Source organism: Schistocerca gregaria, chromosome 2 (assembly GCF_023897955.1).
Source record: "Schistocerca gregaria isolate iqSchGreg1 chromosome 2, iqSchGreg1.2, whole genome shotgun sequence".
Taxonomy (NCBI): domain Eukaryota; kingdom Metazoa; phylum Arthropoda; class Insecta; order Orthoptera; family Acrididae; genus Schistocerca; species Schistocerca gregaria.
Window position 1 is genome coordinate 430,343,712 of NC_064921.1, and position 12,303 is coordinate 430,356,014.

Sequence of the window (12,303 nt, forward strand, 5' to 3'; positions counted from 1 at the left end):
TAAAGTCTTTGGTGCCCGTATTAAAATCTAATCATCATCATCATCATCATTTAAGACTGATTACGTCTTTCAGTTTTCAGTCTGGAGCATAGTCCCCCTTATAAAATTCCTCCATGATCCCCTATTCAGTGGTAACATCGGTGCCTCTTCTGATGTTAAGCCTATTACTTAATCTAAGACAGATATTATTCTTCGGGCAAAGATGACACATGAAAACAAGAGACAGTTTTTTTAATACCTGTTGGCATTTCCATGACTGTACCATGGAACTTAAGTTTTACAATACTGTTAACTCTCACCAAATGTGTTTCGTAATTTTGCTAAGATCAACATAAGAATTTTGTTGTGGTAGATGATTCTAGTGAAGAGATAGCAATGATCATTCCTGCGAGACAACTGCCATTCCTGTGAAGCAATGTAGCCAGCACAAGTATTCGTGCACTTTACCTTTAGCCTCCCTCCGTACACAGTTTAACACACACTAACCGCAAACAACGGCTTGGTGCCAAAAGCCGCCTTACTTACAACTCAGACAATTCTTGTTGCTGCATCAGCAAGTGACCCATTTTTAGCAATGATTTTATCTTGCCAAAAAATTGCCTATTTCTGCAAACCTATTTCTGTATTAGTTTTCAACTTTTCATCGAGACTAACGCAGTCATTGATCTCCATTTGGAAGTCCTTGTATCCGGAGCCTCTAATATGAAATTACGGAGTAGCCAGAGCCTAGTTTCGTTTTCGGCAGATTGAGGATAAGTTTCCTCTTAGCGCTTCAACTTAGGTTTCTGGTGGGTTCTTTGAACTTGGTCTGTGTGTTGTCCGTTCAACAAGACTACGTCGACTTCCTTCTTCCGTACCAGATCGGGTTGACGGAGGAGATAGAGAAAATCCAAAGAAGAGTGGCGCGTTTCGTCACAGGGTTATTTGGTAACCATGATAGCGTTACGGAGATGTTTAGGAAACTCAAGTGGCAGACACTGCAAGAGAGGCGCTCTGCATCGCGGTGTAACTTGCTCGCCAGGTTTCGAGAGGGTGCGTTTCTGTATGAGGTATCGAATATATTGCTTCCCCCTACTTGTACATCACGAATGCAAAATTAGAGAGATTCGAGTGCGCACGGAGGCTTTCAGACAGTCGTTCTTCCCGCGAACCATACGCGACTGGAACAAAAAAGGGAGATAATGACAGTGGCACGTAAAGTGCCGTCCTCCACAAACCGTTGGATGGCTTCCGGAGTATAAATGTAGATGTAGATGAAATCTCCAAATCAAAGCTACTGCCCCGACTCTAACCACCTTTACGACGAGGATGTGAGATAACTTCCAAGAAATTTGTAAGTTTGCTTGCCGTTTTCAAATGTCGCAACATGTGAATGCCACGTATTTTTAAATTACTTTCTTGAATTTTAAAAGAAAGTATTCAATATCTGACCAGTGACATTCTCTCTATGTGCTTAGCAACATTTTCGTTTGGTTTATCAGTTTTTTGGAAATTCAGCAGAGTATTCACGTCAAACTAATCTAAATTTTTAAAATTCCAATAGCAAATGCTGTTGCTGATACGGAAACCATTTACCTCTTGGCCTCTCTGTCCTTTGTTCCATAATTTCAAGAACGCTATAGTTTTCACTCGCCTTCTCTATACAATTACATCTAACTTTTGTTGCGTATAAGTTCCTTTGGAAGCTACATGCGCCTGTTAGTGTTACCCGTGTAGCGTACGATTTCATTAAATTTGAAAATTTGTGGTAAGGTCTTATGGGACCAAACTGCTGAGGTCATCGGTCCCTAAGCCTACACACTAATTAATCTAACTTACGCTATGGACACCACACACACCCACGCCCGAGGGAGGACTCGAACCTCCGACGGGGGGAGCCACGCGCACCGTGACAAGGCGTCTCAGACCGCGCGGCGATTTCGTTAAATAAATTGTAATATATTAATCTGGACATACTTCTTATCCGAGACGGAATTGATTTATTTGATGTAACGACAAAGTAATATCAACCGTTTGAATGCAAAGGTTTAAATTTACATCGTAAGTGTAATATAGAATTTAGTGTGTCAGTTCTTAATTGCAAAAACAGGCAACTTGGTATTTGTCGATTACAGCGCCTCTACCGCGAATGAAAAACTATGATTTGAATAAACCGTACGTATTTTTGGGGTGGAGTCCGAATATGCAGTAAAAACTGGGGTCTCACTTGAAAGTACAAAGTTGACTCTTACCACAGAGGAGGGGTAGTGAGGAGGTAGTACAGTCCCCTTTACTAATATTAGCGTTTCACCTTGACCATTTCTCTTTTTTGGGACGATGCGTCGCTTTCGACATATTTACTTGTCTCAAATTAAAACAAGCACTCTGTACGTAGCCCAATTTTGATGTGTTTTCCAATTCTGAAAGTATATCACCAACACTTGGATAGTACACACGGTACTCAAGACTAAAAAATGACAACATGTTGCATTATTTCTTGCGACTGTTTGCTCTAAGGCTGGAAATCACAAAGACAGCTTATGATAATAAATACAGTACTGTTGTTGCAGAGTTGTGGTAAGAATTCATTAGCAGGCAGTGAGCCGGAGATGCGTTCAAATTTATTGATCCTGTTTTATAATTTGACACTAACTTACGCGGACAGAGCGGTGCAAATTATCAAACCGTACTCGTGATACACTTTAGTATCTTAGGAAATGCACCATAGTTACGCCACTGAAGAATCACATATGGCTTTGGATGAAATTTACAAGTAAGTAAGTCTGCCTGGTATCATGAAATAAACAACGAAACGTTAAATTTATTTGCATTCCCGTTTAAGTATCTCGATGCAAATGATGGTTCTCCAAACATGGCAACGTCATTTTCAACAAGAATTATTCGTAGCTCCGAGAGGAGCTGTAAATTGGACAGATCATATCAGTAAGCATTTCTTCTTTTATAATAGGTCTAAAACTTTGCTTCTGATGTTTTTTCTCGAAGTTCGGGGCTTTATTGTGAAAAACTCACAAAAAGCTATGATTCATAGCATTGCCCATTGCTGGCCACTACATTCTCCCATCTTTGGGATAGCATATGAACCCCGTGGCGGAAGAACTGGGCGTATTTTGTGGGGACCCATGAATTGATTCAATTTTGCATGTGTTTATATGATCGGAAGTGCTGGTCAGCCAGACTGTATGCCACTGATCGAAAAAGTTGGTAGTCAGAGAGAGAGCAACGTATGGAGAATACGGCGAGAGGGATACGACTTCTCATTTCAACATTGCCATTTATGTTTTGGCGGGTTTTGCGACATGGGGTCGAGCACTGACCTGCTGCAAATCACCTTTACGTGTCTATCGCTGTGTTGTGGCCGTTTGTGTTTCAGTGCTGCGCCAGAACGCATCGACTGCTTTCGATAATGATGTCCTGTGATTGTGTTCTTCTGTTTCAGTAGCTACGAAAACGTTCTCTCTTCCAGCGCCATGCCTGTCTTCGACATCAAAATCACCGCTCCTAAGGCGTTGCAAACAGTCTCTGTACGTCCTTCCACTAATATTTCTCTCACCCATGGCTGCAGATTTATTCATGTTAAAGCAAAAAATTAAAACCTCCCGCAAATAGCGAGAATCGGTACGTAGTTTGACGTACTTAATCAAGAATAAACTTATGATGAAATCACAAATTGACTAATATTTTTATGGCTCTATGTTTCCAGATGCCTAAACTTATTGTATTATACCTATGACCAACCACCCGAACGCCACTTGCCGCTACTTCCGTCTACTGGAAAACGGCGGAAGCAAAGTTGTAGACCTAATACTTTTTTACATCACAAGGGATGATAGAGAATCATAATTGATGTCTTCCTATCATCTTTGCAAGATGAGATTATTGCTGTGGGAGAACAGTTATTATACTCCTAAAACAAAAGAATTAAATTTCTAGATTGAAATTTTGATTATTTTAGTATACTGAAAGTGTGTACTTACTCAGGATACCCCTATCGATGGATGGATCCTTCTTTACCAGCGTGTCATTGGGCCACATCTCATGGTTTTTACACTTCCCTGAAATGAAAACAAAGCTTTCAGGCAGGGTGAATTTCATTCAGTTTAGCTAGAGCGATTTTTCTGGCTGGAAAGAAAACTGCATAGTAAGTTATTAGTGATGACATCATCTTAATTTTAAGTTCATCAGCTTTAAATCTGTGTCGTATACCTGTGTGTCCTTCATGGCCGTGTACAACAGGAGAGAGAATATTTCAAATTATGGAAATAGATAGATTAGTAATATGTTAACAACTTTACAGACCACATTACCAAATACGTAAATAGGACGCGGTTCATTAATAATCCGTTTATTTTACCACATAGGTGGAAATACTCAACACAAAAAACTGGAAAAGTTATTAATGAATAAAGATGAATTTAAAAAAAATTTGCTCATACAATGCATGCTAATTTTTTTGCTTATGTGCACATCACAAGTCATTCAGCCTTCTATAGACGTACTGTATCTTTCCTTATTTAAGCTAAGTACAGATGCATTATTAACGACATGTTAATTGCTATTTGCGTGTGTGTTTTTCTTTGGTTTTATTCTGAATAGTATCATAATTGTATTTACAACTCGTGTTTTCTTGTACATACAGCACCATAAGTGGACCCTGTAGGTCCGATCATCCACTGACTGTAGTGGTTCGGAAATTTGGTAATTTGCTGCCATTTAAAGCACAGTGAAATCAGCCTGCGCAGTTGATTTTCGTGGTAAATTTGACTGTGTATGCTGCAAAGGATCCAACGCGGGAATTGGAACAGAGGAAACCATCGGCGGTAGATTTGACGGCTAGATTATTCCGGGCTCCACTGTAATGGATGGACCTCTGTCAACGAAAAGCTGAGATCCACATTCGAGGAACGCGTCAATACACAGTTGTACCTGTCGACGTTTAAGTGCACGCGGTACTGAACTAAAGTATCCTGTAGTACGGTCAGGGCACTAGCGAATGTTTAAGGAGTGTAAGTTAGAATTTAGTCCCTATACTCAGTTCTCTGCTGTTTTGCTATTCCTTGACGCAGCCGTTGTGTTTCATGTATGATGGTATTGAGACACCATCAAGGATAGCTGTGAAGCCAATTGGATACTCTCATGACCAGTCAGCTATCCTCACTTTCACTGCTGTGACGTACCGTATGTAATATCGCTGTAGTAATAATCGTTGAGGTGATGGTCTACAGGTGGAAAATTGACTTCTTTGCTGCACGTCTCCATGTTAGCCTGCCGTGTGAAAACCTCTCATCTTTTGCCTGACTGCTATAACCTACATACAGATGAGCCATGGTCAACACATGGTCCCATTCTGCAAGTGTCACCGACCACATTTCGTTCCCTTATCAATCTGATGATTACTTGATGTCCCTGGATGGATCCCATCAACCGATCCTTTAGTCAAATAGTGGCTCAAGCCCGTTCCTCCTCAGTTCGATTCAGTACCTCTTCACTTACTTTATTTACCCATCTAGTCGTCAGCATTTCTCTGCAACATCACATTTCAAAAGCTTCTGTTATCTTCTTGCCTCTAATTCTTATGGTTCATATTTTACGTCCCTACAAGGCTGCACTCCAACTAAATGGTTTCAATAAGACGTTCTAACACTTAAGTTTGTGTTAGACACCTACACTTTTCTCTTTCCACAAAATCTTTCCTGTATTTTCCTTCCTCTCTACTTCGGCTATCGCCAATTATTTTGCTGCTCAAATAACCGATCTGCTACTTTTAGTGTGTCATTTCCCAATATAATTTCATCATTGTCGTCTGATTAAATCGCCTATTTGCATAATCATTGTCTTACTTTTGACGCTGTCCATATTGTAACTTCTTTTCAAGACACTACCCATTCCGTTGAACTGAACTTCCAAGTCTTTTCTCGTCTCTGAGAGAATTACTATGTTATCGGGAAACCTGAAAGTTTTTAATTCTTCTCCCTGAACTTTCTTTCTGGGTGTGACGTTTATTTTCTTTGCTGCTTGTTCAGTGAACGGACTGAATAAAATCGGGATAGACTATTGACCTGTCCCATGCCCTCTCAACTACTACTTCCGTTTCTTGTTCTTCGAATCTTATAACTGCAGTCTGGCTTCTGTACGAGTTGTAGATAACCTTTCGCTTTCCGTATTTTTTGGCTGCTACGTTCTGCGTTTCGAATAATTTTCCAGTCAAAATATCCATAAGCTTCCTTTTACATCTAAAACTGCCATAAATGTATATTTGCATTTATTCAACTCATAAGATTCGCCGTATGGTCAGCATTGTTTTGTGTGGTGCAACATTTCTCTGGAATATAAATTGATTTTCTCCAAGTGTGTTTCTGCCAGTCCTTCCACCTTTCTTTAGATAATTAGTGTTCGTGTTTTGTAACAATGATCGATTAAACAAACGGATCGGTAATACCCATACGTGCCATTACCTGTACTCTTTAACATTGGGACTTTTACATTAACAATCTATGTCATCTTCGTGATTACCCTGCAGTTCACAATTAAGCGCCTTTTTATCATATAGAACAATCAAAAGCAGCAAAATATCAGAGGCAGCATGTAAAGGTAGGAAGCACAAGGAACCGGATACTGATCACTCTCCGTTCGTCGTTGTTGGCTATTGACAACAAACAAGATGAAATCAACCGTCTGCGCTGTTGATACGAACTGCAATTTCCGAACAGTTACAAACGGCGGAATCAAACGCAGTCTTCTGTTTGCTAGGGAGATCGTATATCTCCCACTTCCTTTGTCACTGAGAATGAGTTCAAATAAACCTTCACCTCTGTTCATTACAATTCTCACTTCTTTATGACGGTTTCTATGTCGAAGGGACGAAATTCTGACCTGTTCCTAACCACAGCAGTATGGACCTAGTCGAGAGAAGCGGGATAGCAACGGCCCAGTTAAACTGCAGCTCGTCTACCGTGCAGTGGATGTGTCATTCAGAATATCTCAGGAACTGACAATAAAAAGGAAGTGCTGCCGTATTTTGTGAGGGGTACCTTGTAATTTAAACAAAATCTCTGAATTGTTTATGAAACTGCATAACTCTGTTATCTTAAAGTTAATTATGGCCGTAGATAATTAAATGTCACCTTGATAAATGCACTACCACGGACAGGAAAACAAAACCAAAACCAAAGCTATCTTCATCAGCTAATTGATATCAGCTGCTGCGTTAGCGTCTCTTCTAGTCTCTTCCACCATTTACTATATTCATCTATAAGCATGTATGTAATTTTTTTCTAATATTATCTTCCCATATACCCTTAAGTCAATGAATCAGGATTTCCTTTCTCTTTAAATACTGGAAAAAATACCAATACATTCCCATCCGCTCCATTTTATCAACTTTAAAGTCATAGTTCCACAACAGTTTTTTCCCTGACCCTTTCTCTGTCCTTGAAATTCTCATCATGTTTCTATCCACTGCCTTCAAATTTTTAGACAATTTCAAATGGAGAGTCCATAACAGTGTCCTAGGTCAAAACTATAAGGGGCAGTCAAATGAGAACGAGAAAGATGGAAAAAGTACACTGTCTATTATTTCAAAAGTAAAAGCTATAAATGTAGATACATTTATTCCACTGTGAAACAAAGTCATTGTCTTCATAGAAAAATATTTGCGGTTGCTCACTGAACCATGATTGCACCGAAAATATGGGAATTGCATGGGGATAGGTTGGGACTGTATGGAGGATGTCTAAGGGGGCTTCCCTGTGAAACTTCTGCAGCGTACTCGCACCAGTCTAGGAAACATGTTGGCGGGGATTTTGTTGGCAGGTTGAGTCGAGTACACTACAGATATTTCGCTCGGAAGCATTTCAGATCCTCCATACAATCTTGATATCTACCCATGCGATTTCCATATTTTTGGAACCCTGAAGAAAAACATTCACAGCTCTCGATTTGCTTTAGACGAAGAGGTGAACGTCAGAGTAAAATTGTGGTTCCACAGGCCTTGACTGTCTTATCTCAGAGTATGATAAATGGATTAACAGTTACGGCGATTTCTTACTTTTTTCCATGCCCTTCGTTTACATTGGAGTGCCCCTGACACTAATAAACACTGTAAGCGTCGTGTTTCAGACACTTAGGAAACGTAGTTGATGTTGCAGCACAGCTTCGCTGTGGATGATGACCTATTCCTGCATCGTTCAGCTGAGCGGCGTCGGAGGGAGGGAACGCCCACCTGCCTAATGACCAAGAGCTATGGAGCAACACCGCGTATTCAGTACGCAAGAACACACATTCAGTACTCTAATGATGCAGAAGGCGCACGTCAGTGCCTCTGTAAGCCGAAGTTGCGACATCTCACAGCTCCAACAGGGCTTCTGAAGGAGCTGGCTACACTGGAAAACATGGTCAAATGAAGTCATCATCAACCAATGGCGACGCCTAGCCACTCCAGCCTGCTACTGGTTCCGGGGTGAAGTGCTGCCATAGGAGAAACACTAGCCAGTCCGCGCACATATATGCCACGTACATCAAACTCTCGTTCTCAGGCAGTGCTCAATAACGTCCATGTGTGCGCATTATGCCCAGTGAGGCAGTCAACATCATTCGATAACCACAGGACGACCACTTGCAGTTCAAGATGAGGCTGTCACCAGCTGTGAGCCAACAGCTGTGAGCCTGTGCCCGAACTGAAGTCTGCAAGCAGTGATCTTGGCACCATGACCCCACTGGGTCATCTGCTGGACGGCCTCCTTCCACTGATGGCCATCGCATTAATGAGCTGCGTCTACTACTGGGTTGGTGCAAAAGTTCATACAGCTTTTTCGTACACTTAATAAAGACGTTAGTCACCAACAATATTTTATCTTTCACTATTTACAAAAGTCTGCCACCACTGGGGTAACTTTTCTATTTCGTAACTGTAGAAACGAAGGGGCTTAGAGGCGAAGAACTCATCGAGCCATGTTCGGAGCAGATTTCGATCCAGAAAGGAAGTTCCTTGAAGGTTATTCGATATAGAGTGGGAAACGTGAAAATTCAGGTGAATAAGGTGCGTGTGGAATGACTTCAAAACCGATTACCCGTATAGGGTTTTTCTCAGTCTAGCAGAATGCGTCCTGGGTTATGGTGGAGTAGTATCAGTTCCTCAAGTCTTCCAGGATGTTTCTCTTGGATTGCATTTGCAAGACGTCTCAGTTGTTGATAATAAAATGTCAACATTGATGGTTGTATCTCGAGGAAGCAATTTCTAGTACACCACACTGTCGCTGTTCCACCAGATGCATAACATTATCTTACGTGAATGCGTGCAGGTATTGGTACGAGGAATCGTTCCTTTGTTTGGGCTGAACCACTCCTTTCTTTTCCTTATGTTAGCATAAAGACACCCTTTGTCAGCACCAGAAACGATACAGGATAGGAATAGTCGGTGTTGGTCACGAACCAGTTGATGACGAGCAACCAAGGATGCTCATGTGGACACCCGCAAATTTTTGTGGTTTTGACTTAAAGAATGAGGTAACCATACACCTGATTTTTGAACCTTTGTAGGTAAAAGTCGCACGATGGTGGAAAGATCAAAGTCTATCACATTTGCAGTTCTCGAGTACAATGAAACATACACTCCTGGAAATTGAAATAAGAACACCGTGAATTCATTGTCCCAGGAAGGGGAAACTTTATTGACACATTCCTGGGGTCAGATGCATCACATGATCACACTGACAGAAAAAACAGGCACATAGACACAGGCAACAGAGCATGCACAATCTCGGCACTAGTACAGTGTATATCCACCTTTCGCAGCAATGCAGGCTGCTATTCTCCCATGGAGATGATCGTAGAGATGCTGGATGTAGTCCTGTGGAACGGCTTGCCATGCCATTTCCACCTGGCGCCTCAGTTGGACCAGCGTTCGTGCTGGACGTGCAGACCGCGTGAGACGACGCTTCATCCAGTCCCAAACATGCTCAATGGGGGACAGATCCGGAGATCTTGCTGGCCAGGGTAGTTGACTTACACCTTCTAGAGCACGATGGGTGGCACGGGATACATGCGGACGTGCATTGTCCTGTTCGAACAGCAAGTTCCCTTGCCGGTCTAGTAATGGTAGAACGATGGTTTCGATGACGGTTTGGATGTACCGTGCACTATTCAGTGTCTCCTCGACGATCACCAGAGGTGTACGGCCAGTGTAGGAGATCGCTCCCGACACCATGATGCCGGGTGTTGGCCCTGTGTGCCTCGGTCGTATGCAGTCCTGATTGTGGCGCTCACCTGCACGGCGCTAAACACGCATACGACCATCATTGGCACCAAGGCAGAAGCGACTCTCATCGCTGAAGACGACACGTCTCCATTCGTCCCTCCATTCACGCCTGTCGCGACACCACTGGAGGCGGGCTGCACGATGTTGGGGCGTGAGCAGAAGACGGGGTGTGCGGGACCGTAGCCCAGCTTCATGGAGACGGTTGCGAATGGTCCTCGCCGATACCCCAGGAGCAACAGTGTCCCTAATTTGCTGGGAAGTGGCGGTGCGGTCCCCTACGGCACTGCGTAGGATCCTATGGTCTTGGCGTGCATCCGTGCGTCGCTGAGGTCCGGTCCCAGGTCGACGGGCACGTGCACCTTCCGCCGATCACTGGTGACAACATCGATGTACTGTGGAGACCTCACGCCCCACGTGTTGAGCAATTCGGCGGTACGTCCACCCGCTCTCCCGCATGCCCACTATACGCCCTCGCTCAAAGTCCGTCAGCTGCACATACGGTTCACGTCCTCGCTGTCGCGGCATGCTACCAGTGTTAAAGACTGCGATGGAGCTCCGTATGCCACAGCAAACTGGCTGACACTGACGGCGGCGGTGCACAAATGCTGCACAGCTAGCGCCATTCGACGGCCAACACCGCGGTTCCTGGTGTGTCCGCTGTGCCGTGCGTGTGATCATTGCTTGTACAGCCCTCTCGCAGTGTCCGGAGCAAGTATGGTGGATCTGACACACCGGTGTCAATGTGTTCTTTTTTCCATTTCCAGGAGTGTATCATTGTGAATTAATGCGTGTAGCGAACTTCATCAAACCCCGAAGGTCTTCCTGAACGTGGAGAATCATTAACTTCGCGAACTTCTTTAAAACGAGAAAACCATTGTCCTGCTGTGCTCTATCCAGTGGAATTATCCTATCACAGCGCATATGTTTCTGGCTTTCTCCGCTAATGTCACCCCTCTATTGAACTCAAACAGATGAATACGTCGGAAACGTTCCTATTTCTCCAGTTGGCACTACTTTTTTTAACGTCCACAGCTGCACCCACTATTTCCAAACGACGAAATGACAATATGTAACCTCAAGTAGCAACTGTGAACTACAAACAAAAAATTAAAACCGATAAATAAACCAATAAGAGCCGTTATACCAACATGCAAAACAAAAACGCTACAAACATATGCATCAACCTAATACTTATATTAATATGCGAGGTACGTGTTAGATGTTTTGTCGCAATGATTACGGAGGATAATAATTTTGAATTTTCGTAGCGACTGTGTGAGATTGTAAGTGTTTACTGCTAATATCAAGAGTTAATGTGCTGTTTCCTTCTTCGATTAATCGTGCCTTTGGTTGGCATCGAGGGAGGATCGGCGTGGTTAGGGATGGGTTCGGCATGATTATTTTAAGGGGTGGCCGCGCGGCCTCCCTGTCGCCACCCAGTTGTCGTGAGTTACGCGTGAGTTTTCCCACGTAAATCACGACCGATGAAAGATTTTTGCAAATGCTTCTTATAATAACCATAAGAATATATTTTTTATTATAATCTGTATCACTTTAAACTGTCTGAGCACGTGCCGTTTGCGTAAAGCCTATTTGACGTGGTCTGTATGTGCAACTTTACACGGCTGTATGGTGGCAACAAATAAAGCTTTCAGAAAACAATAGGATGACCAATAATTACATGCATTTGTCTGCACTGTAACAAAAAATCGAACTGATTCGGAAAAGTCTGAAAGAAGTGGCGCGCGTAAAACACAAAAAATGCATTTTTAATGTAATATTCGAATGAAGCAAGATTTTTGAAAGCAAGTTTTCAATTTTATCATATAAATTCATTTTTCATTTATTTGATTAACTTTAAACCTTTTCCGCATATTCTATTCACATAGGAATGAATTTGACGTGTTATGTTTTGCTTGGCTTTAAACTATCGTATCTCGACAATGGGTAAACATTACCGATAAAACAAATTTCGTTTTGACTTTATCCGTTCAAAGTTTGAACCGATTTGTGCAAGTTTGAAGTATATCAGTGACCCGGTTCAAGAACCT

General features: G+C 42.4%; 1 protein-coding gene across 1 annotated transcript in view; it reads right to left on the minus strand.

Moving 5' to 3' along the window:
- LOC126324505 (uncharacterized) overlaps window positions 1-12,303 on the minus strand; it is a 314,260-nt gene that overhangs the window by 95,498 nt on the left and 206,459 nt on the right. The window contains exon 2 of the mRNA XM_049995010.1: window positions 3,975-4,052. Within this exon, the coding sequence (XP_049850967.1) occupies window positions 3,975-4,052 (78 nt within the window). The remainder of the gene's footprint in view (window positions 1-3,974; window positions 4,053-12,303) is intronic.